At 50.1% G+C, this 25,881-nt stretch overlaps 1 protein-coding gene and 1 long non-coding RNA gene across 5 annotated transcripts; one reads left to right on the top strand and one right to left on the bottom strand.

Annotated features, from left to right (window-relative positions):
• Positions 1-60: 60 nt before the first annotated feature.
• LOC115601172 lies at positions 61-3,800 on the top strand. The gene is made up of 2 exons (XR_003989253.1): positions 61-251; positions 806-3,800. It is a non-coding gene; the product is annotated as an uncharacterized LOC115601172 (long non-coding RNA).
• Positions 3,801-18,972: 15,172 nt separating this feature from the next.
• Positions 18,973-22,521, bottom strand: TPPP3 (tubulin polymerization promoting protein family member 3). Of its 4 annotated transcripts, none has more exons than XM_030470806.1 (5): positions 22,434-22,521; positions 21,220-21,411; positions 20,083-20,236; positions 19,682-19,866; positions 18,973-19,221 (listed from the first exon to the last, which is right to left on the bottom strand). In XM_030470806.1, the coding sequence occupies exons 2-5, from the start codon at positions 21,405-21,407 to the stop codon at positions 19,077-19,079; spliced, it is 672 nt and encodes a 223-aa protein (XP_030326666.1). In that variant the 5' UTR covers positions 21,408-21,411; positions 22,434-22,521; the 3' UTR covers positions 18,973-19,076. The 4 variants fall into 4 exon arrangements, with proteins under 4 accessions (XP_030326666.1, XP_030326668.1, XP_030326665.1 ...); XM_030470808.1 differs by having other exon boundaries at positions 21,225-21,411; XM_030470805.1 differs by lacking the exon at positions 22,434-22,521 and adding an exon at positions 21,934-22,129.
• Positions 22,522-25,881: the final 3,360 nt, after the last annotated feature.

Genomic DNA, 25,881 nt, shown 5'->3' with positions numbered 1-25,881 from the left:
AGTCCTGTAGGCCAAATTCATGGTCATCAGGGTGACCTTCCTCTCTTACCCCAGCAACAGAGAGCTCGGAGTCCTCGCACTGCATGTCAGGCAGCGGTTCCAGCGGCTCTGACAGCGGCTGTGTCTCCAGCATCCCACAAGAAAGCTTCTGTGAAGATGTGGGCACACCACCGTACATGCCTCTTGGCTCACAGCACAGCTCAGCCGTGGTGGAGAAACCTCGATTCCCCAACAGCCAGTACATTTCTGCAGTAAGTGTGAGCAACCAAAATCCTCTCTTCACTCTGCCTGTTCCTGCAACTGCCACCCCGGTTCAAGCCACCACCTCTCCTGAGGGGACTGAAGATGCTGCTTTTGGTCTAGGGGTCACTGTGGGGAAGTGACAGTGACCACAGAGACTCACCTCCTCTGGGGCGGGTGAGAGCCCCTCTGTTGTGGGAGCTTTCCCTGTGGTGGCCAAGATCCCCAGGGAGGTGCATTGGAAGGGACCTGCAGTGCTGGAGGCTGCATGGGGAGGGGATGCTGCACACACAGGAGCTATGGTGCTGTCATGGGCTGGGGTACATGCTTGACCTCCTGGGATGGACGAGGCTCTGCTGCAGATGCTGCTGAGCTCCTTTCCTGGGAGGTTTGGGCCTTTTCTGGGGAGCAGTGAGATGGAGGAGTGGGAGCCTGTTTCTCTGAGTTGTCAGTGTGTCTCCTGTTACGTTCCTGAGAGTTCTCAGCCACTTCCTTTCCCGCTAGATCATGTCCTGATGCTATTGTCCTCTAACCCTGTACTAATGCTGGCTTCTGTCCTCTGCAGAAAGCAGGCCAGGTCACCATAAGTCCCTCGACAATAGTGTGAGCCCCTCTGCACACGTATACCGCCTAAGGAAGCGGAGTTGTTGTAAGTAGCCCCTGAAGGGGATTTTCCAGCAGCTCTGCGTGCTGGTCAGGTTTGTCAGGGGAACTTCACCTTCAGCTTCTCAATGAAAAGTTGTCCACACGCATTCCTGACTGGTCTCTGAGTTCTGATTCATCTGGTCAGAGAAGACAAGCTCCCATAGAGCTGTCACCTCATACAGTCCACCTGTTGCCTCCCTGGTTTGAAGCAGAAGCAAAACAAGCAAAATCCCTTCCAGGTAGCAGAGGCTTGAGCACCACCTTAGTCACTGGTGTTCAGATGAGCTGCTTTCCTCTGAATGCTGCCCAGCTGTCTAACCACTAATCTGTTTCTTGTGGCTGTTCGCTGAAATCCTGCTCTTAGATATTCCCTCTGAACTGCTGTGGAGAACTCACGGTATTCTCCCCAAGCTGGATTTATCCCACAGTTTCCTTTGAACTTCCAAAGGAAACTGCACATGGCTAGGTGGAGGAACCTGGGCCAGGATGCCCGAGGGAGCAGCTGATTTCTGGAGGATGCCTTCCCGGCCAAGAAATGGCTGCTGATCTGAGGAGAGAGAGTGCTGGTGTGGGTGCCAGCCCTTGGAAAGTCATGTCATGGCCCACTCACATCAGCCACCTTCTGGCTTAGCTCCTTCCTCTCTGGCCTTAGGGTTGAGCCTCCCTGCTCACAGAGAGCAGAGGGGAATGCACATAAGGGAGGCAGGATCAGGGCTGGAGTGGCCAAGGCACAGGGCAGTAGGTGACTGGTAGGTTTGGCACTGTGGGCTGTGACAACCACACAGGCTCATGGCTCATGATCCACAGGTACACAGTTCAAACCAGCTAAACAGAACCAGCCAAAGTTAAAATGTAATACCCTGAGCTGCTGGGGGAGTCACAGATGGGGCTTTAGAAGTGGCTGCTGCCAGGACTGAGCCTTGGGGCGAGCCCTCATGTGCAGATCTCCTCACAGGGGAAGAGCAGTGCTTCTCCTGCAAGGCTTTTCCAGTAAAACACTCCTTCCCCACCCAAACACAGCTCTGACAAACAGTGGTTCTCAAACGTTTTCCAAGATCACCAGGACAGAGGGACCGTGGGTCCTGCCCCATGGCGGGAATGCAGCCAGTCTAACCCATTGCACGCTGCTGTGTTCCAGGTTTGATTGCCATTTCAAACTCCCTGAAGACCTCTGACCAGCAGAAGGAGACAGTCTTCACCCATGAAGATACATTTTTCTTACACATAATCACAAAAAGCCCCAAATGTGACCTGTGACTAGGGGGAAGTCCCAGGAAGGGACTACACATAATAGCTTTGGTGTCGGATGGGGCCTTGGGGATTCAAAACATGTTTGCCCTGTATTTATGAGTAATAGTAACATAGCTGTTTGGAGATAAAGAAAAAAGTATTATTTTTAAAGCTAAGAGCTGTACAGATTTTGTTACAAGTGACTCTCTTACTATTTGTTCTTGAAGCTGCACATTTTATAAAGTTTTTGGAAGGGCATGAAGAGAAACTGAGCTATTTAAGTAAAAGTAGTGTAACGTTCTGTTTCAGGGTTATATTGGCCTGGAGCTCAAGATTTAACGTCCTTTGTTATGTTCTAAATATGTCTATCGTAGCAGTAATTTATTTTCTTGGCTTAACACTTCTGTTTTAATAAAAGCAATTTCATTGTTATAGTGAATTGTTTCTTCAGATGATTCTTCCAGCGCTGCAGTGCTGAGCTTATCTCTGTGGTAACCACCTGTCAGCTCCTCTGCTCTCCCTGTGCCACTTCTGCACTAACCAGCTGCTGGCTAAACCGTGTCAACCCTGCACATGTTCCTGGGAGAGGGGAGAATTCCCTGATGCCAGTGGGAAGGCCAAGGCAGAGCAGGGAGCAGCCAGCAGAGAGGAGTGTGGAAGAGGGGGGTGGTCTGAGGTCACCAAGCTTCTGGCTCTAATTTAAGCCATTTCCCAGTGTGGCTGCTATTCTAGTGCCACATGTCCTCTGTGCCCATGGGTCAGGTCCCATGGCATGGGGTGCAAGTGGCAGAGCTCAAACCTCATCGTGCCTTGGCCTGGTGAGGCGCTGGGTTTTGGGGTGATGGGGCCCAGCCACTCACATCGCCTCCACCTCAGCTCCTCTCCACGTACTCCAGTCTGTGGTTGTGGCTTGTTTGAGGAGCTTGGTGTGGTGGGAGCATCCAAGACGAGCAGGTTTGGGTTGTGATTGGTTGATTGTAATGCCAAACCTTTCCTGCGTGTTGTTCGAAGTAGCACAGTGTAATGGGAGCCCTGTGCTCCAAGGTGACCCAGGGGTGAGTGACATCAAAGCTCCCCATGTTCTCAGAGGAAATGAAAATGAGCATTTTTGGAAACCATAGTTACTTGCTGCCAAGCTCCTGTTGGTTTACTCCTAGTTTATGTGGTGCTGTAAGTCAGGCTCATCCAGTGTCTGTTGTGTTCAGCCTGAGGAAGAAGAGAAAGCAGTAACTTACGGCCTGTCTCAGCTGTTAAACCTCACAGGTCACCCTCAAGGTGCAGAGCAGGCTCCTAGCCTGGGACCTCTGTACTGTACATAAACCATTTGTTTGGTTTTAACAAGCTGGATGTTTTTAAACCTTTGGTCTTTTTTTGACAGCAAAGAGAACACGGTTTGACACCTTGGTACAAAGTTGTGTGGAACAGTTGCACAGGGAAGATCTTAGAGGCTGCTCTTTTAAAGTAATTGCTGTGTTAATGCAAGCATCTTGAGCTGTCAGGACAGCACTATCTCATGTCACAGGAGGGAGAAAACTTCCTAATGCAACAAGAGAAACATGAAACTTCCTGAATTTCTCCATTTAAAGGTTTCTGCATTGCTGGAAAAACCATTAGTCATGTTTACCTGACACTGTTTCTTCAGGGTTTGATTGATTTGTCTAATAAAGGTTATTTTCTTTATATGATCTCATTTGCATTGTATCTTGATTTCAGCATGGGCTGCAGTGGAGGAAGGAGGTGGGCTCAGGGCATGGTGGTTGTTGAGCCATCTTGGAATACAAGTCAGGGATTGACAGGAGGTTTTTCGAGCCAGGGTGTTGGGGTGAGACTGATGGGGTGTCACTGCAACTGACACGGTTTTCCAGTGTGGCATGTCATCCCAGTGCAATAGCTTCTGCACAGCCCTGCCAGGAGGGAGGTGAACACTGGGCGATGGCTGGAAAACCACCACGAGCATCCAGGCAGAGCATGTCTTGTCTTTCAAGAGCATCATCCTCTGTTAGATAAACCCCACATGCTGCTGATCAAGGTGTGAGAAATAAGACCAAAGGTGGCACCTGCTGCAAAGGCTCCTGCCTATACAATGCTGCTATTCAGAGTTGGAGGGCAGCTGAGCAAAAATCATGGAATCCCAGACTGGTTTGGGTTGGAAGGGACCTTAAAGCTCATCCAGTTTCAACCCCCTGCCGTGGGCAGAGACACGTTCCACTAGACCGGGTTGCTCCAAGTCCCATCCAACCTGGCCTTGAGCACTGCTGGGTCTGTAGTTCCCTGAGTCTTCCTTTTTTCCATGAGGGAACTGGCAGATGTAGTTGCTAAGCCACTGTCCAGCATATTTGAGAAGTCGTGGCAGCACGGTGAAGTTCCTGCTGACTTGAAAAAGGGAAATACAAGCTTCACTTTCAAGAAAGGGAAAATGGAAGACCCAGGAATCTGCAGACCAGTCAGTCTCACCTCTGTGCCTGGCAAGATCATGGAGCAGATCCTCCTGGAAACCATGCTAAGGCACATGGACAATAAAGGGGTGGTTGGGACAATAAAGGGGTGGTTGGTGGCAGCCAGCATGGGTAATGTGTGGCAAATTGTGCCTGACAAATCTGGTGGTCTTCTATGATTGAGCCATGGTGGTGTGGATAAGGGAAGAGCGACTAAAGTAATTTACCTGGACTTGTGCAAAGTGTTTGACACTGTCCCACATCCTTAGGAGACCGATGGTCAAAGCCATCTCAATTTGTGATGACTGATACAATTTAGAGACCTCATAGACTGATGTGTGCATGGAGGGAGCATGCCCTCTTCTCTAAGCATCCCTGTCCCTCCGTTCCATCCTGCTGCAGTTTGAAGACGTCCTTTTCAGCACTAGAGCAGAGCTACCAGCAGAGGGGGCAGATGGAGCATTTTTCAGCTGCACTACTCATGTTTAGCTGTCCCTGCCGTAAAAACCCCACAGAAATCTGCAGAGGGATGCAGTGATCTCCTCGGTAAGAACATTTTCCTTCTTGCTAAACGTGTGCACACGTCTGCCTGTGCAGAACCTGCAGTACATGTGTCTGGCACAGCAAACATCAAAACAAAGTCATACACACTGAAAGGTATATGCACAGAAACACATCTCTCAATCTCTAAATCCCAGTAATTTATGTTTAGATAGTTTACTTCAGGACTGAAAGGAAAAGTCTTAATTCTTTTGGATAATATTCTTATGCAAAGAAGACAAGTCCCCATGCTTTCTTCCTGTCCAGCCATCTAATAATGTAAAAGAAACACACAAATTCACTCTGCTTACTTAAATTCAGCTGGCAAAAATAATTTCCTAAGTATTAGAAAGTTGAGAGCTTGCTGAAACATTTGCCCATCTCCATGGATTAGAAGACTTATGGGATACAGGAGCCACAGCTTCTCTGGGCAACTCGTGCCAGGGCCTCACCACCCTCACAGGGAAGAACTTCTGCCTAACAGCTCATCTCAGTCTCCCCTCTGTCAGGTTAAAGCCATTCCCCCTTGTCCTGTCCCTACAGGCCCTTGTCCAAAGCCCCTCTCCAGGTTTCTTGTAGCCCCTTTAGGCACTGGAAACTGCTCTAAGGTCTCCTGGAGCCTTCTCTTCTCCAGGCTGAACAAGCCCAGCTCTGTCAGCCTGTCTCCAGAGCAGAGCTGCTCCAGCCCTCACAGCTTCTCATGTCCACAGGCAACAGGCTGGGTGGGAGGTTATGTTGCATTTATTTTCATTTTATTACTTTTATTTGAATATTGAAGGAAGACATTTGTCATATTGCATTTGCTGTTCTTGTAACCAACTCAGTATACATCTACAGCAGGTTGTTCCAAAGTTTAACCAGAAGTATTACATGACGTATAACCTTGCAATTTGTTGGCTTGTCATGACCCGTGACTATAAATACATATTAACTATGGAATGTGCATGCACAAGGGAATGCGAAGGTGATGCTCTAAGTCATTTGCCCCATGCTTTATTGTTTGTCAAGCTATCACAGTATGGAAAATAAAATGCAAAGCCCAATGGAGTTTTAAAATCAAAAACAGTCTTAAACGATCACACTGTTTAACAGTTTACAGGTTCATTCTTGCCTCTTGATACATTTTCCTCTTCTGTCTGAAGGAACCAGAGAGTGTTATGGAATCTGAAGTAGAAGAGTCCATTAATTTTAGTGCTGGTGGTTGGTATTTCTCAATTCCCCCAAATAAAGTCACTCAGTTTCCACTATCTCTGTTGTGGAAAGAAGCTTCTGTACAAGATCAGTCTGAGAAGATTATTTATTGACCAAAGTGGTTTTGTATTTTTTATTATTATACTCAGACTTCAAAGTTATCCCTTTCAGCTGTGCTGGATTGAACTTAGTGTATGAGCCAGCACTGATTTTGCAGCTGATACCTTTGTTACAGATAGATTGGGGTGTTCCAGGTGGCTTTTCTAGAATATTCTTTTCCATTCTTAGATAACATTTTCTGTAGAAGGATGTCAGAGAATTCGTGTCTATAACTTTATCAATGCTTGCAGTAGGCATCCAAACAAATAATCACCACGTTCAACTCCTCTGCCTCAATTGGTGAGTACAGAAAATGTTCCAAATTTCATGCTTGACCTTTCAGGAAGAGCCTGTTCAACAGTCACTGCTTGGTTTGGGTTTTCTTAACTAACATTCAAGCAAGCAGAGGCTTTCATCTGCTTGATGACAATTATACTGACACATCTTGTTGAATAAGGACCTTTCTGTTATTTCCTGAGAAGGTTCAGTCTGCCTGAAAACAAATTCATCTTAATGGGACACCACTGAATTCTCATGTGAACTGGGGAAACGACAATTCTGCCTCCTCCCTATTCTGTAGCTGCATAAACAGAAATGTTAAATGGATGTCCATAACAAATAGTTAACTTGCTGCATAGCTACAAGTGTTTTATATTGTAATTACAGTGTAGGTTTGTATTGTGCCAGTGAAGGCTCAGTCCATACTTCCTGCCTGGATGAAATGTGTATTTTCATACATTAATAAATATTTGCATTTCCTCTAAGTTTAATCTAAACATTGAGTTTCTTTTGGTTTATAATACTTTTTTTGGTGGAATTGTCTCAAAATTGCTATGATGCTTGATATTTTTAACCTAAAACATAAACACTTTGGGTTTAACAGGGACATTTTTGGATTTTCTTTCAGGCCTGTGTTTAAAGATGTAATATCTCCAAATATAGGTTGGGAGAGGAAGACCACCAAACTGCAGTAGTCTATTGTTTTAGGAAACTATACATATGTTTAACATGAGATTGTTGTGGCATGTCCAGGAACATGTTCCACCAAACAAGAATTCTTGTGTTTTTTGGCTTTTAAGTGTCAGGGTAACCTTATTCATTCATGAAGGTATTTTGTGCACATAGTCAGAACTATAGCCTTAAAGTTACTTTATATTTAATATCCTGCAACAGCACAGAATTATTTATTCGAAGTTCCAAACTAATTTCTTTATCAGTCAGTAAAAGATTGGGAAATAGAGACTGTTAATCATTCCTATCACTGAGCCAAGCATCAATTCCTCTTTCTAACATCAAATTCCAACAGCTTGTCATAAAGATGTTATTGAAAAGATCCCCAAAAGTCTTTCAGGCTTTGTGTTGGGCTCTCAGCTATTTCTATTGTTGCATAGTTTTAGGCATGCCAGTGTCCTGTTTTGAATTCCAGAACTAGAATACAAGGAAGTGTCATCAAAACCCAAATTTGGTTTTTTTTGAATCTACGAATGGCTCTAATTATATTACAAGTTCTTACAAATATTCTCCACAGTTCACTCCAGTTACTTTGAGGTACCTAAAACTTTGGAATCTAATATTTGTTCTTGTCCATATACAATATTCCCTGGCATACTTTAGTAGATGTCAAGTCCAGCATTGAATACATTAGACTCTTTCCCATTGCTGCTTTTGATTCTGGATTAATTATGAGAGTAGAAGTAATAAATAGAAAAACTTTACATATCTTAGCAGATTGTAGATAATTTGAAGGGGAGAAATACGATTTATGTGTCCAGGCTGCAGACACACCAGTAGCTGAAAGAGCACCTCTGAATTCCTGGAGAACACAGCAATGTACTGGAAAGCCACCAGAGAGCCACTCCTAACAGTCCAGAATTCACAGGTAAGTGTTCTAAATCGGCAAATTCCTTTGCATCTGCAGGAATGCCCACAGGCTGCTGTCATTTGCTGCAAGCCAGGAATGTTTTAGTCTTTCAAAGTTTATTTGGTGTGATATTTTTTTCATTTGTCATCTGTATTTTAAAAATAGGAAACCACACACAAGTGTTCATTCAGTTGTGCTGGGATGTAGGGCTTCATCCTGTTCTGATATGTCTAAATCACTTTTTATATTATACCGTTTCTGTTTGTCTTCAATAATACTTCTTTAAAGATCAGCATCTTCTCATCTTCTGTGTTTGGTTTGGTTTGATTTTGCTGTCTGACAATTTTAGTTTATCAGTCAAGAAACAAAGCCTCTTCCAGGTGGCTTCCAGAGTACATGTATCTAAATCCGCCCACTTATGGCCCTGCTTATTTGGGGCTTATGAATCCAGTGGCTTTCTGATACTAAAATGTGTTAAAAGCATCAGGTACAAGAACTCTGTTAACAATCAGTAACTAAAGTAGACAAAGCTAACATGGTGTTTGATTCAGATAGATACATACATTTACTCCGTCTCATATCTTTTCACTAGTAAAAACCCCACGTTTCCTTCAAAAAATAATCTCTCAGTTTCAAAACCAGACAAGTGCTTTCTGAAAGCACAGCAGGATCACATACCTTCTCCATCAACATTGTATTCCACCCTCTGTGAACTCAGTTAAGGTGAGACTGAGATGGAACTGCTGCAGTTTCGCTCTGCCACTCCTCTGCTGTCAGCGTTCTGGGAAACACATGTTTAAATGCACAGTGGGATGGGACTAGGCGGAAAATGCAGCCAAACAAACAGGAAACCTCTTACATGAATCTCTTGAGATGCAGTGATTAAATGAACCTAAATCCTGTGTTTTCCCGATAGTTTATACTGTGTCTGCCCATGGCAGAAGCTCAGAACTGGATGAGCTTTGAAGTCCCTTCCAACCCAAACCAGGCTGTGATTCTATGATTGCATGACTCTGTAGTGACTGGTGTAGCCTGCCACGAAGTAAAGGACCAGCACTGAGGCTGGTGGCCAACCACCCAAATTTGGCTCAGGGGCAGCTCTGTGTGGGCCCGCACCTCTCCGGTGGCAGCATCTTCTTCCAGCACGCCAGCTACCCACCCTGCATCCATCATCAATACAAACTTTTAAAGAACCTTAAGTTACCTGATGGGTTTGAGTTGAAAAGGAGCCCTCTTCTCAGCAGCCCCTCCTTTAGTGTTTGTGGTATTCATTTTCAGCTAAACTTGCAGGTAACTATAATTATAGGAGCTGGCATCATGCTATTCTATTGTAGGCTGGTAAGCCTAAAATGCCAAATATATGTAACCTTTCTAATAGCCACATGCTCTTAAAACTGAAGATTTCCCATGCATTTAAAAGGCGGTTTTCAAAAGCAATTAATTAAATCCTATGGCATAGAAAAGCCACACTGCTATGTCTGGTCCAAGTGAGAATGTAGACTTCTGAATACTGGGTTTGAACTGGGTGTTTTGAGAGGTACTTCCCCATATTGTTAGCATTATTGCTCAGACTTACCATACTGGTGTACTGGTTTAACAGAATCCACAGCATACAGGAAAACACTCCAAGGTCAGTCACAAGGCTAGCCATTGAAACACATTTAATACACCCTTTTAAAAACCACCTGCCTTTTTCTTTCACCTGCTTGTCGTGATTTGAATGAAGAAACCCAAAAGAAATCCCAATGAACCAGTTGGTTGTGATTCAAGCCTGCCACACAGTGAGATGCTCAGCCACAAGTATTTCCATCAACCACAGACTGGAAAACTTTCTGCAGCTTTAATCAACTTTAAATTCAGCACAAACTGATAATGCCTAGTCTGTAGAGTGACAGAAAGACAATAGGAAGGTCGAACATACAGTCAGCTCATCTCTGCCCCTCACATCTTGTCTGCACTTGCTGTTGGCACAAGAGAATGACCCAGTGTGAGAGAAATAACATATCAAAATCATTATTCAGAACTGTTGCAGACGACTGTTTGATGATGGCTCCATTGCAGTAGCTTTATGTTGGATTGTTCTCCATACAAAAGGATGTGGAAAGTTACAATTAAAGCTCAGTAGGTGCAAAAGACATTTGTAGAATTCACGTTTCCTGTCTTGTACTCATTAAAAATATAAAGCAAGCATAAAAAGCTTAGTGATTTCCTCTTCTTCTGGATAGGAACTGGCTGGGAACTCACCGACTTCCTCTTGCTGAAAATACTTCTGAAACTGAAGAGCTCTATGCTGGTTTGGACAAAAGGGACACCACATACCTTTGGACAAAAGGGACAAAGCCTCTTTCATTGGTAAAATGCTATCAGAAATGACAGACACCAGCAGAGAGCAGAGCTTATAGTAAGTCAAGAGTTCTCAAGAGCTCTTTCACTTCAAAGTAGCATGAGCAGTGTTGCCTGAATACAATCAAACAATGATCTATTTTTAAGGGACTGTTACAGTACAACAATAACCTGAAGGTCTCACTGACTGGCAGTGTTGGTTTTCCTTAGCTGGACTCTTACTCCATTGCTTTATTAACTGGCTGTTGCTGATCAGTGAACACTAGAGCAATACCATTAGGTTTTAGGCGAAACACAAAGCAGGTCTGCACTGGATTTAGGTAGTGCTATTCACGTTTTTGGGTAATTTTACTCGCTAAAGTTGCCAGTCTTAATCACCACTGAATTAACTCACTGAATCCAGTTCCTTCAAGCTTAGACTATTCAAGTTACTTTCATCAGAAGATATTCTACCTTAAAAATATTAAAAACCTTAAAAAAAGGTTTCTTTTGTCCTGAGTTTTCTAATGTGGGAATGTTCTTTTAAGTCTTGCTATTAAACTAAGGAACCTATTTCTAACTTCCAGCCTTAGTGCATTCACAGCCACATTTAGCTCTTGCTAAAACTAGACCCCTAACTTCAGTGCTGATTCCACTTTGGTTTATCCCCTCTTTTCCTCTAATGAATTTATAGAAAAATCATGACATTTTCTCTTAGTGCATCCTACAGCCTCACTGGGAGTTCCTTGTTCCATTGGTGGCAATCGCTTTGTGATCAATGGGCGCAGACATCCCTTTGCCCCATCCAGGCACAAACTTCAGCTTGTAGGATCCTAACTGTATTTCCTCTTGTTGTTTATTTGCAAATCTGACTTCTCATTTTGTAGTAGTGCCCTTGCTTTCAGTTTAATCCACCCTCAAGGTGCTCTGGGTCCTTCTGTAGGGGCTGGTTCTCCTTCAGCCATCAGCATATTTCACCAGAACAAGGCAAAGGGGGTGGATCTTGGAACAGCAGTTCAGGAATTCTGTGTCATTATTGTGTGGCCTGTTGGATAACAGACTCTGGAAAAAGTAATGCTGTGACCCAAATGTACTAGTGGTAAATGATGAAACAGGTGAGAAGCGAGACTCGAGGAATAAAAAACACAAGGAAATCTGCAATATGACAGCTCATTATTTGACTAATCATTGTTAGATGCAGGCCTTTTGGTTAAAAAATAATTTAAGGGGGACTTCAGATAAAGATAGAGGAGTGCACATCAATATGTTTAAACTTTCTCTGGGGACAAGGTCAGCATTTAAAAGAGCATCAATATGAACACAGGCTAACTCCACATGTTCATATGTAAATTATATACATAGATTAATATGTGTGTATTAAATATTGATCTATAAATATATCTGTAAAAGAATAACCACATTCTGGGACTGTGTCGTACCTCACTGATGGGATTGTACCTTTAGCACTCAGGTTCCCCCATGACCAGATTTCTGGGAGTCTCAGCTGGCATGAGGACAACTTCATTTACTTGCTCTATTAATAATCTTCCCAGGCAGCAATTTGGAGGCTGCTGCTGAAGAGGGTTTTGTGTTGGAGTTTGGTTTTTGGAGTTGCTGGTTTCTCTGCCTTCCTCTCCTGGTAGACTTTGCCTCCAAAAATGCTACATCACTGCTGAAGCACTGTTGGATGCTTTTAGATGACAGATCTATTGGAGAGGGTGAAAGAAGGGATGTGGGATGCATCACATCACATCAGACTCTTGATCCAGGGGAAGACGTGTCTTGTTTCCCTTGGTGGATCTTACTCTAATATACAGTCAGGAGGTGAGATGCCTGGGCTCAATGAGATACCCTCCCGATACAGTCCACCTAGAGAAAAGCTCAAGCTCATCCAACCATGATATTAACCCACCCTGAGCTCTTCACTCTTCTCAAAGCTCTGTCTCAGTGGAGCAAGAAACGCTTGCTGGATCCATGAGGACAGGAAGGCGGACCTCAGTGGACAGGGGTCTCTTTTGATTTTGTAGTTTATCTTGAAGTCTGCTGGATAAAAACCAAAATGAGGGTGTGTGACTCTCCCAAGGCACTGGCTATACCTGTACAAATAATGTGAGTGGGAGGATGCTGAGCTTTCCCCTCCTCAGCTCCATAGCCTCGTACCCATGCCCCTTAAGCCTAAAATGCATAATGCAGGGATAGCATTGCAGATGCTGCAGGGAAATGTTTAAATCCAAAGCTAAAATCTGCTTCCAATTGTGTCTTAAAAATAATAATAAAAAAAAATCCATAGAAACATTTCTGTTTAGATTTGTTTCCTGACATCACCTCTGCTCCCTGCCAAAATGCCTGAATATCTTTTCGTGTTTCAGATTTTAGTGGATGTTTTTGGGGTTGTTTTTTGCACACCTAAGCAGGAATGCTTTGAAAAAGTCTTTTTTTCCTTAGAAGTGTGTTTCAAACAGATACTTCAAAGCTGTGACATAAGAGTTTGCTTAAACTCACACTCATTGTCATTCATCATTCTTCAGAGGGCTCACCAGCACCATTGGAAGGGCTCCTAGCGACTTACCAGGCGCTGGCAAAACTATAGAAAAGAGATTAATTTATCTTAACATTTGTTACTTTTTGTGATTTTGAGGCTTTTTTTGTTTGTTTGTTTGTTTTCTCTTGTCTTTTCTCATCACAAGGGGATGCAGCAGCTGGGAAGGGCTGGAGCAGAGCTGTGTATCAACTTCCATGTTAAGAGAGATGGATCAGGCTGCTGCTTCTAGTTCCTGCATCTCAAGAAATCAAACACCCACCAAGAGTAGGGCAGGACTGATTTACAGCCTCCTGGGCACCAAGTAAATGGTGGCTTATGTGGCTTTATAAGGCTCACAAGAATCGGTGCAATGCAAGCACACACATGCTGTTCCAGTGCCAGCCCTCTCTAAGAGCTTTGAGTCACTGCACAGCAGGAACAAGATAATAAGGAGCCAGTAACACCACAGGATGGATAACTGACTGCTGAAGGATCAAACCAAGCTTTTCTACTGCTCTGTACAGTACTTGTAAGTCCAGCCTTCTCCCTGTGTTTTCTTCAGGTGAGTTGTTCTGCAATAATAACCATCTGCATTCCTGACTGAAAGTGAAACAACTTACCACACTTCAGGAGACCAGGGCTCTGATGCTGGATAACCAGAGGCACGGGCTGGGCACAGGTAGGGTATGCAGCTTGCCTGCCATTGATCTGTGTTCCAGCAGAACTCCTCTGGTCCTAAGTCACGTATGCTTCTTGCAATACACCTGCACTGGTGGCACATGGATGAATTCAGGGCTTTGACACATGAGTGAGCTATTTTGGTGATCATTAGTGCACATTGTACACTGCAGAGGGCTGGAACTGGATACAGACGTTGATCCAGGTTTACCAAGCTACAAAAATGCCAGTTCAGTGAGTGGAAAGTCAGGAATATTGTGTGTGTGATGAAACTGCTTTTCTAAGAAAAAATGTCTCGGGTCAAAACAAGAGAGAGAAAACCCATGAGGGTGCTGAGGCCCTGGCACAGGTTGCCCAGAGAAGCTGTGGCTGCCCCATCCCTGGCAGTGTTCAAGGCCAGGTTGGACAGGGCTTGGAGCAACCTGCCCTGTGTCCCTGCCCATGGCAGGGGGTTGGGACTGGATGAGCTTTAACTGGATGAGCTTTTAACCTTCGAACCCAAACCAGTCTCTGATTCTATGAAGATTTGCCTTTTGCAATCATACTGCTCCACTGACGTGCTTCCAGCTGCCTTAGCACATGCTATTCATCTCTTTGAATAGTTTCTATCAGTTATTAAGCACTGTAAGCCAGCTATGCATGAAATCTTAAAATTAATCAAAGCTGTAGTTGGATTCATCTTGAAATACAGAGTTCCAAGCTGCAAACTGAGAGCTCTAACATTTTAAAACATGACTTTGAATAAGTGTAAATCTGTGTCTCAGACTGGGGAGAACTGCCAGAAGCAGCTTCACTCTCCTGAATGCACACTCACTGTTTCATTTTACTTCTGCAACAGTCTTGCCCAGGTCTGTAGCGTCCACAAACCATGCTGCTGCTGCAGCTGACAGAAGAGAGCAGCCCCACTCCTTACAGAACACCTCTAGAGCTGAGAAATGCACCCATCATGAGACATCCTCATGAGGAAGAACTGCGTCAGCACCACCAGCACACGGCTCTGGTCAGTGCTGCACTTCAGAGCAATTATAGCTTCTGGACAGGGAAGAAACAGGCATGAAATATGGGCTGTGTTCAGTATTATCTGGTAGGAAACCTCATGTTATATTTAAAGCCGGTGAATCTCATCCTGGCTTTTTTTAATTTATTTTATTTCTCTGCATCTTCCTGCTTTTATCTTACCTTGTGTTCTTCCATTTCTGCTGTTATATTAACATTTCTGTTATTATATTAACAAAATGTGGAGATGACTCCTGTGTAATCCCATTTTCTCTGAACCCATCCCCTGCTGGGAAGACGGTAATTTAGTTAATTGAATTCCCTCCAAAATAGCACTGAATCAATATTCCTGCACAGTGCTGGCAACAGGCAGCTGGCCATAAAGCATCTGTGGTCCAACCAGTATCTCAGGACACTGGCTGCAAGGATTTGACATCCTAGATCCAAGTTTAGATGTTTCTTAGAAGAAACTTCTGAGAAAGTGCCTGACCCACTGGGATAAAGCTGCTCCCTGGATCTTGTCTGAACATGGTCTACAGCCCAGCCTTGGAAAGCGTTGTCCATCAGGCTAACAGTGAAACGGAAAAGTACTGCGGAAGGCAGTGCAGGTACAGCGCGGTGGAGAAGCTATTTTGCCTGGCCTGGGACCAAGGCTCTGCACTCCACCAGCACAAGATGCTAAGGAGAGATGCTCGCTGAGGAAGAAGGGTTTTGGAACAGCAACATCTATGAGCTCTTCCTAGTGCTCCCACACAAGGACACAAAGACCTCGCTGGGCCTACTGTCGTCCACTGTCTCACTGTTCTAAGAGTGAATCTATGTCCTTGCAGAGCACTGATCAGCATCTCTGGGCAAACCACTCATCCAGAGAAAAATAACCCTTCAGAGCAGCCAGATCCCTCATCACAGGCACACAACTTGCTGTCAAAGTGTGAAATGCATCAGACATGACCTTAGACAGAATCATGGAATTAAGTGGGTTGGAAAAGACTTTCAAGATCATCAAGCCCAATCATTCCCCAGAACTGCCAAGGCCACCACTGAACCATGTCACTAAGGGCCTCATCTAGACAGTTTGTGAACACTTCCAGGGACGGTGACTTCACCACATCCCTGGGCAGCCTGTTCCAGGGCTTGACAACCCTTTCTGTGAAGAAATTTTCCCTAATAGCCAATCCAAGCTTCCCCTGGCACAGCTTGAGGCTGTTTCCTCTTGTCCTATCCCTTGTTCCTTGGGAGAAGAGACCAGCCACCTCCTGGCTCCATCCTCCTGTCAGGTAGTTGTAGAGAGCGATAAGGTCCCTGTTGAGCCTTCTCTTCTCCAGACTAAACCCCCCCAGGTCCCTCAGCTGTTCCTCATCACACGTGCTCCAGGCCCTTCACCAGCTCTGTTGCCTTTCTCTGGACCTGCTCCAGCACCTTGATGTCTCTCTTGTGGTGAGGGGCCCAGAACAGAACTCTTTAGGGAAGTGACCCTGGGGGACAAAGAACACATTTTATAGCTCAATAACCACTCAGCTGAGCCTTCTGGGCTGCACATCTCACCAGCAGGCTGGGACATGAGCCTGTGAGAGGGTCTGGGTTTGTCCAGAATGGTGAAGCAGGCGAGTGTTTGTGGTGGCAGGGCCTGGCATGTCCCTCTGCTGCGGGAGTGGGGACCGAGAGCAGCCAAGGGGAAGCAACAAATGGGAAGGAGGAAAAAGCTTTGTGTCTGGAGCTCGGATCAATGCAAACAACATAAATACTAGCTGAGAGACCTTCCACTGTGAGGGAATTGCACTTTGGCTGCACAATGTCTTTCTTGAGCTGGTGCAGAGCCAACCGCTGAGCAAACGCTTGGCCAGAGCAAATTCACTGGCACAGGGGAAATGGCTGCAAGCCCTTTTGTTTGGGCTGTGTCACTTTTCATCACAGAAAGTACTTCTGCAGCTAACATTTGAAGGTCTCTGCTGTCTCAGCAGCCTGTAGCACTGCTTCAAGCTTCACTGGGAAAACAGCTGCAGCTGCTGGTCCCATGGAAGTTTCTGCAGGTTATGGTCTTCTCAAGGGCTGAGCACCCCAGCTTGGCCTCTCCTCATCCATCCCATGCTCCAGTGCCAACCATCGTGGGAACATCCATGTCCCTGTCTCCACTGGTCATGAAGGCTGGTATTTAAGGGCCATATTCCTTGCACTTATCTCCCTGTGAGGCCTTGTCTTCACCTGGCTTCAACTGCACACGGGGGCTGTGTGATGTACCTGTAAGGCAGATCACAGCCATGGTACTTCAGATGCTCATCAACATCTCGCTGTTCCCAGGAAGCTGTTCCCATTGCATTAGGGGAAGTGACTTCTTTTCATGATCTTAGGCACTTCGCAGCCATTAGACCTGTTGGGTCTTTACTGGCACTAGTTCTCCTGGGGTTGTTTTGGCAGGACTGAGACACCAGAGTGTGTGGCCATTGCTAGCTGAGCTCACCATGCAGCCCTGTCCACATGCACGGAACAACAGCATGCGCTGGAGCTGCCTCCTTGGGAATGCAAAGGTTGGAAAGTCCCACGTAAGCTGTGGAGTAAAAAGTGGAGAACTCAAAGAGGAGCTGGAGCAGGTGAAGAGCACTTCTAGGCTGGGCAGTTTGGCAGCACAGGCAACTGCTGGCCTCTGCCATGGCTTCAGAGGCTGCAAAGAAGCTGCAGACTGGAACTGGATGATCCTAATGTCCTTTCCAACCCAAACCATTCTGTGATTCTATGATTCTCTTCAGGATTCAGAACAAGGAGTAAACAACTGATGATGAGGCTTGGCTGTGCTGTCTGTCCTGTCCCTGCCCTGGCAGCTCCATCACCCGAGCACAGGCTCAGCTCCCTGTGCTTCCAGATGAGTGACAGACATAACTCCAAGTGAGAACCCATCCACCCTCCTCACAGGCTGCAGACCATGGGTGTGACATGGGCAGCTGAGCTGCTGAGGTCCCCAGCTTCAGGCAGTGGCAGAGGTGGGGTGAGCATCTCTGGGAAGAACAACTGCTGCTCTGGAATGCCAAGCTCTGCCACTGGATGTGGGGATGCCAGAGCTGCTGCTCCTGCCACATGTAAGCTTAAAACCAGTCAGAAATCCCCCTCCCAGTCTTGATCCCCCAATATCAAAAGCATGTCTGCACCCACAGCTCCCTCCCCGTACAACATGGGTACCCCCTTCTCTCCACCACCAAGTTCCGAGTAGAGCCATGTACAGGCAGGGGATGAGTCCCACAGAGCCTGACCTGCTCACCTCTTCCCAAAATGTTCTTCCTTTGCAAAGTGTCCCAGTCTGCACAAGGATGGGGATGTGGATGGCACCTCCATGGGCCATGTGGCAATGTAGGACAGCCTTGCCCTGGGAATTTTGCACCTTCTTTTGACAGCCAGGCAATGGAGTCAGCAATAGGGTCAGCAAAGGGTTAAAGCCCCAGTCTCTCAGCAACAACTTTGGAAAGAGGAACATTGGATCTCAGAAAGAACATTTAAGGGCACAGCCAGCCAGAAACTCCCTCTGACCCTTTGACTCAAAGGAGTGCAAACAGACCCCCAATTGCCACTGGTAGACATTGGTAGACACTGAGAGTGAGGCTGAAACCAACCCAGACAACCTCCTCCTCCTCCTGTGTCTTTAAAAGCAGCAGCTATGGTGTGGAAGGTGCAGTGCTGTGTGTTGGCACTGAGTGAGCTTGCCCAAGCCACATGCGTGCCCCCAGCACCCCTCTTGTGCCCAGCACCATAAGCTGAGGCACCTGCAAAACAACCACTGGGGGTTATTTAGGAAGCCTAGCTCCAAACAGGTGACCATGGAAATGGGGATCGAGCTGCAAAGCCTGGCATTATCACTCTGCCGCTGCCTGGGATCGGGGTGGCAGCGGCTGCACACCCATCCTCATGCACATGAGCACCCAATGAGCAGCCGTCCCACCCCCACGCTGCCAGCCCATCCTGGAGCCCCGCCTGTTCCCAGGGATCGTTACCAGGAGCTCGTGTGTTTGGTTGCAAACAGAGCAGCAGTGGGAGCCAGGCGCTCGTGTTTGTGTGCCTGCGGTTGCTCAGGCAACTCGCGGTGAGCCAGGAGCTGCCAAACCCAACGGCAGCCAGGGCTGAGCCCATGGCACGGCAGCCCCGCGGCGGCACAGCCGAAAAGGGGCTCCCACCAGCGGGAAAAGGGGCTCTCACTGCTCCATCCCGCTGAACACAACCAGACCAAGGGCATCAGTGCGGACGGGGCTTTATTGCCGAGCGGGGTTATAGCGTGGGGCTGGAGCATCCTTTGGTCTGGGCTTCACGAAGGCAGCAGGACGCCATGGTGGGGAGTTCATGTCGGAGACCTTTGCCGACGGCCAGGCAACACCAAGCTCTCCTGGGATGCATCCCGAGGCTGGGCTGGGAGCATCCCTGCAGCACCGGCACTAATAGTGCTGGGCAAGAGGCAAAGCTGGGGCAGCCCCGTGGTGAGGTCGCTGGTGGGGAAGGAAGGAGGTGGCTGTGTTGTGGGACTAAGGCAGGTCCTCAGGGGGTCTGTGGGGAAGACAGGCTGTGGTCCCTAGTGGGACTAGCAGGGACAGTGTCCCAAAAGCTGGGGCTGAGGTAGGGAAGGTGCCAGCGGGGCAGGGGACCCCTGAGGAGCAGTGCTGTTAGTGTGGCAGGGGCTGGAGGTGACAGCACGGCGGGGGACACACGAAGGGCTGGGGAGTGTCACAGCATGGTTGGGGGACAGACATAGCACTGGGGCAGAGCACGTGGCCCGGCGGCATTCCCAGTCCCATCAGCGCTGGGTGGCCAACATCCCGCCAGCCTGGGGCTGGCCCCAGCGCATCCTCCTGGGCCCCACCTCACGCGGGGATGCCCCAAGGCTGACGCGAGCCCCACGGCCAACGCGCAGGGGCCGCAGCGGTGGGTGCCATGGGCACCCCTCCCTACTTTTTCACTTTGGCATCATAGGTGCCCGCGTTCTTGTAGGCACTGACGTAGCCGCTGGTGTTCATGATGTTCTCCCGCCCGCTCTTGCCCTTGCCCTTGCCACTCTCGTCGAAGCGCTCCTTGTGGGACCCTGTGTACTTGGAGGTGTCTGTCAGCCTCTCCACGGCCCCCACCATCTTGGCTTTCTGCAGTGGGCAGGTGGGACGTGGTTAGTCAGGAACACGGCCCATCCTCTTCATCCCTTGCCCCACTGACCTATGCAACCCCAGACCTATGCCCACCACACCTATGCCCACCCAGGCCATGTGGTCCCTGGAAGGCATTTGCACTGCGGGCAGAGCTCCATTCTCCCCTCTCAACCATCCCTTCTGCTCCCAGTGCCCGAGCGGCTCTTCACTCACCGTGACACCCACGTTGATGGGCTCCTTCCCTGCCACCAGCTGGCAGATGGCTTCGTACGCCTCCTCTTTGCTCTTGTCCTTAAACCTCTTCGGGGCCAGCTCCTCCAATGCCTTCTTGAACTCCTCATAGCTGATGACACGGGCTGTCTTCCCTCTGCAAGCACAAAACCCAGGCAGTCTTCATGTTGCACCTCCCTCCAAACGGGGCTGCAGTGGAATGAGTGCGTCAGACAGACTTTGTCCTCCACCAGCCTCAGGCCCCTCACCCACCCCTGAAATGCAGCCATGGCCAGGACAATTCTGGCTGAATAGTGGGGATGAGCGCAGCCAATGCTGAGTTCCAGGAGCTTTTCAGCCACATGCTGTTAAAGTCCCTGGTGCCAAAAACCTCCTCCCTGGGACTTGGGTGCTGGTGGCAGGAGGGTAATGCATCCATTCCTACTGCTCCCAGCCTGTGTGGGAAGCCCAGCACCCTCTCTTCCCTGGCAGGCATCAGTCCTTCTCTGGTCAAATGTGGAAAGACGTGCACAGAACATCTCTTGCACAAGCACCTGGTCCTCACTTCTGGGGCAGCACAGCAACCCACCCTCCTATGCACCAAAACCTCCTGATGCTCAGCGTCTCCTGGCCGCATCAGTGAACAGGGGGGGGCCCAGACAGAGGGCACAGAGGGAGCAGCACCCATCCTTGCTCCTGAACCCTGTTTGGAGCATTGGATGTCTCCATGTCCTCAGTGACCCCAAAAGCAGCCCCAGGTGCCCTTAGCTCTCCAGCTGCCTCTGTGGAGCAGAATCCTCCCAGGGTCTGTTTGGGGCTGGCCAGGCCCAAGTCACCCTGAACACCATCCTCTGCTCCCTGCAGCACTTTCTTGCTGGATGGGAACCTGGCAGAACCACCCAGGCCCACCCCACACTGGAGAGCGGGAGCACCAAAACCTGAGCCTTCCACCCACAAAATTCAGATTAATTTGTTATTAGGCCTTGCCAAAGCAGCCACAAGAAACTCCCTGAGGGCAGGATGCTTCAGGGCAGCACCTCGGGATGCAGAGCCTGGGCACCAAACATCAGGGAGTGCCGTACCACCACCCTGTCCACACCCTCGGGGCGGCTGGAGGCCCTGGGAAGCCAAGTCACTTACTTCACCTTGGAGAAGACAATGTCCACGTCAGTGCTGGTGACGCTTTTGCCGTCGGTGACTTTGCAGTCTTTGCACAGCTTGGCCCAGTTCTTCCCATTCATTTCTTGCCCTGTAGCCTTGGTGTCGCCATAGATGGCAAACTTGCGGAAGCTCTCTTCCAGGGATGCCATGTCAGTGCTCCCGGCCATGGGGCTGCAGGGCAGGGTGCAGAGGGAGCCGTTACTGCTTAGGCTGTGGCTGGCTGCGCCGGCAGAACTCCCAGCTCTGCTCCCAGCTCTGGTGAGGCTGGAGGGAGCGCAGCAGGAGTGCGTGTTGGCAGAGGGCTGGCGGCAGCTTTGGACAAGCCCTGAGGCCAACAGCCAAGATGTGTCCTGGGGGATGGAGGCTCCGAATTGAGAGCTGTCAGCAGCAAGGTTGTTGGCTCCAGGGGTTGGCGGGGAGTGAGCACATCAGCCTGTCCCCTTGGGAGCACTCTCCAGAATGATGCAATGCAGCTCGCTGATCATGAGGAACAGCACCACTGCTGCCTTCACCCCACCTCTCCCCTGCCCACTGCCCCTGCCAGTGCCTGCATCCTTCTGTGTGGGACCGGCAGCACCCCAGCTCTGGCTCACCCAAACATGGTGCCTGCAGCCAGTGGTGCCAAGTGACAGATGGGCCTCTGTTTCCCCACACAGCGCCACTGCGGGCAACTGCCCCATCTTGGCTCCCTACCTGCCTTCGCTTTGCCAGCCTCTCCCTGCCAGTTCAGCATCCGTCAACATCCCTCAGCATCCCTCAGCAGGCCCTCAGCATCCCTCGCCATGCACTGAGCGCCCACGAAACGGCAGCCAGGGCCCAGAACATTGCTGCTCCAGCGCCCCGACGTGTGGAGCGGGGACCTCGCCCAGCGCCCGGGCAGAGAGGGGCCGCGGGATCTGATGCTGCGTTGCCTGGCAACCGTCGCTAGGGACGAGCGGGAGCGGCGGGGCGGGGATGCCACCGGTCTCCGCCCGGCCCCGGGCTCCCGCGGGGCACCCGCCGCCCTGGGCCCGCACCGCATCCCTCCGCTCCGCACGAAGCCGGGACTCCTACCGCCCGGGGGATGCGGGGTACCGGAGCCCCGGGACGGGCAGCGGCCGAGCAGGGTCCCGGCGGTCCCGGCGCTGCCGCAGCCGGGGGCGGGGGGGTCCCGGCTCCGCCGCTCTCGCCCGGTCGGTCACTCACTCACTCACCTCCCCGCGCCGCGCTCTGAGGAGCGGGGGAGCCGCCGCCGCCGCCTGTTTAAGGCGCCGCCATGGCGACGGGAGGGGCCCCGGGCCGCGCCCGCACTGGGCTCCGGGCCGCCCCCTCCCGCCTCCCCCGGGCCGGGCCGCGGCAACGGCCGGGGAGCGCCCGCGGGGCGGGGAGATGGAGCCTGGGGAGCGCTGGGGAGCGCTGGGGAGCCCTTCGCCACCACAGACCCTCCGTCACCCCACGAGCCCCTCCATCACTCCCAAGGGTCCCTCCATCACCCTGCAGCCGCAGGCTCCCCATGCCAGCCCCTCACCCCGTATGCTGCCCTGCAGCCCTGTCCCATGTGGGCAGCGTGTCCCTCTGTAGAGGAAACGGCGCCTGTTGGTGAGTGACATAGAATCCAAGGCTCATCCAGTTCCAACCCTCTGCCACGGGCAGGGACACCTTCCACTAGAGCAGGTTGCTCCAAGCCCCATCCACTGGACCAAAGGCCACGTCTGAAGCTGTGGGGACAGACAGGCACCGCGGTGAGCCACTGTCCCCTCTGCACAGCCTGGTGGGACACCCTTGGAGAAACCCTGGGTGCAGCCAGCCACATGCTAGCCTGCCCACCATGCCTGCTGCTTCCCTTGCCCACAGCCCAACCACACATGGGGCTCCCAGCGGGTGCTCCAGGCTGAAGCAGCACCCAAATATATTGTGGTTGCCACGGAGCAAGTCCCACATAAATGCACACCACTTACTTATGGCCCCACCTCAGCTTTTTGCCCAGAGCGTGCTCTGGCCTGGCACTCCCCATCCAGCTGCAACATGACCAGGAGACAGGGGGATGCAGCATGAGGATTGCTGCTGCCATGGAGGGTCATAGAGTCATGGAATCACAGAGTGGTTTGGGTTGGAAGTGACTTTAAAGCTCATCCAGTTCCAACCCCCTGCCATGGGCAGGGACACCTTCCACTGGAGCAGGTTGCTCCAAGCCCCTGTGTCCAACCTGGCCTTGAACACTGCCAGGGATGGGGCAGCCACAGCTTCTCTGGGCAACCTGTGTCAGCGCCTCACCACCCTCACAGGGAAGAACTTCCCTTTGTCTTATCGCTACATCCCCTAAATGAAGGGTCCTGTGCATAAATCAGCAGCTTGGGTCAAACAACAGAGGCAGCTTTTGGCACTGTGTGGTCCTTGCCTGCCCTGGTCCCTGTGCAGAGGAGCTGCAGGGTAAGGATGGACATGAATGTCCCACAGCTGAGCTAGCCCAGGGGTATCAGTTCTGCTCCCTCTGCTCTGTGGTATGGCACCAGTGACAACCTCCCACTCTTGGCTGAGGGGCACATGTTCTGTGCTGAGACCTTGTTGCCAGCTCTTGGCTGGACAAAGCCCTGAGCAACATGTTCACGCTGATCCTAGCCTGGAGCAGAGTCTGGGGTCCTCCAGAGGTGATCACCAGCCACCTCTGGGAGTCTGTGGTTTGGGATCACTCACCTTACCTCCACTTTGGAGGTGGGTGCCAGGGCTGCTGTCAGAGGATGCAGGCATCCCACAGCAACCTGCCTGCTTTGGACAGCGACAGATGGTCACAGACACATGAAGGATCCCGCTTTGTCACATCCTCCAACCAGCCTTGTGACCTTGTCGGCTTGTTTCACAGCCCAGCTGGGGCAGGGTGACAACCCACGGCTGCCAGGACACATTGACATCTGGGAGGGGACAGTTGGGGGTGGGCGGGACACATGTGGAGGCTCATCTAAAAAGGCTTGACTTCATCAGGATGACCCCACCAATGTGTGTTTCTCTTCTGTCCAGCTTGTCCTGGTAGAGCTCAGACAGGGCCAGAGAGCCTGGGTGCTGCACAGAGGAGGTGGCAGCAGGAGGGCTCTCTCCTGGACAAGCATGTTTCTTGCTCTTCATTAAACATGAAAGCAGGTCCCAAAGCGCAGAGGCTCAGGGGTGACAGTGGATGGCTGTGAAGTGGGAATTTAAACCTGCGAGGACCTGGGGCTGCCATCCCACCCTGCAGACAGTGGGGAATTGCTGCTCGTGTGCTCTCTGCTTTAAAGGAGGGCAGTAACTGAGACTGCCATATCAAGGATAAGGCTTGCTGAAGGTACAGCTTTGTCCTCAGGTTGCCCTGCAGCTTGTCACTGAAGCAGGAGTCTTTGGCTGTGCTTCCAGCTCACAGCTCCAGAGAGGAGCCCAGGTAACTCCTGGAGCATCCAGCCCGTGCAGCTCTGCAGGGCTTGGCAGCAGCAGGCTGATTCACCAAGCTGGCAGCAGGCAGGAGCTGAGCAGGAGCTGGGCACGTCAGCAGCTCTTCAGTAGGAGCTCCAGCCAGTGCCAGGGTCTGCAGATCCCAAAGAGCCAGAAAGTGGCACATGGAGAGAGCTGGGTAAGCGTTGCCAGGGCTAGTGAGGTGCCCCATGAGGTCGGGTTGAGCAGGTCAGATTTCAGTTCCTAAGGGCTGGGATTTGTTGTGCATTAGTTGTCACCATGACAGCCCTGTTGGGATGGAGCACAGTCCTTGGCTGGCTCGTGCTGTTCCTCATGCAGCCCGGAAAAGGAAGCCCGAGAGGAGGCTGTGACTTGATCCAGAGCCCGTAGCAGGAACAGGACATGAAGAGGAGGTTGCACAGGTCCTGTGATGTGGTGGAGGAGCTTGTACACGGCTCAGTGCTCAGCTCCTGGGGGAGTGTTCCCTTCTTGCCATTTCCAATATAGGTCAGGATGTCCCCAGGCTGTCTGCTGCCCTAGGGACCTTACTGAGCCCCAGAACTCCCATGCTTACCCAAGGCACACCGAGATTCACAGCTCAGTGTCACAGAGACACAGCTTCACATGCTGGGCTTGTCCCTGCTAGGGCCATGCCTATCTCCTCACCTTCACGCAGAGTCCTGGGGCGCTGTGACTGCTCCAGGTTGCGGCTCAGAGCTTGCACAAGAGCACAACCTCAATGCACCCTCTGTGCTCACCCTCCCTCCTCCTTGCCTTTTGCCTCCTCTGCGGATGGGCACCAGAGGCTCCCCAGAGTCATCTCGTTTCAGGAATGAGTTGCTGGCTCAGCCACACTGGGGTGGGATGAGGTTATGCGGGAACGTTGCTTCTCTAGCACAAGTTGCTACCAAACAGAGGGAAGTGTTTCGGAGGTTGCGCAATATGTATACAGTAACCCCAGCAACAGCGTGTCGACACAGCATCAACGGGGCTTAGCTGCAACAGATGAGCGGTGCGTGTGTGCGTATGCCAGGTGTGCCAGCAGCTCGGGATCGGCTCAGGATGAGCTTGGGATGCACAGCACCGGGCAGAGAGGAAGTGGGGAGAAAGCTCTAGCAGGAGCTTCCTTTTTCCCCTCATGCAGTTCAAGGCAGCCCCTTGGGATGCTCTGAAAAGCAGAGCAGGAACAGCCTCACCAAAAAGCATTTCCCAAAGGAAGGTCCCTTAGACTTCAAAGGGAAA

The sequence above is a fragment of the Strigops habroptila genome, chromosome Z, assembly GCF_004027225.2.
Source record: "Strigops habroptila isolate Jane chromosome Z, bStrHab1.2.pri, whole genome shotgun sequence".
In the NCBI taxonomy this organism is placed as follows: domain Eukaryota; kingdom Metazoa; phylum Chordata; class Aves; order Psittaciformes; family Psittacidae; genus Strigops; species Strigops habroptila.
Note: the sequence above shows the minus strand (reverse complement) of the source record. Positions and strands in the feature narration are given on the sequence as shown.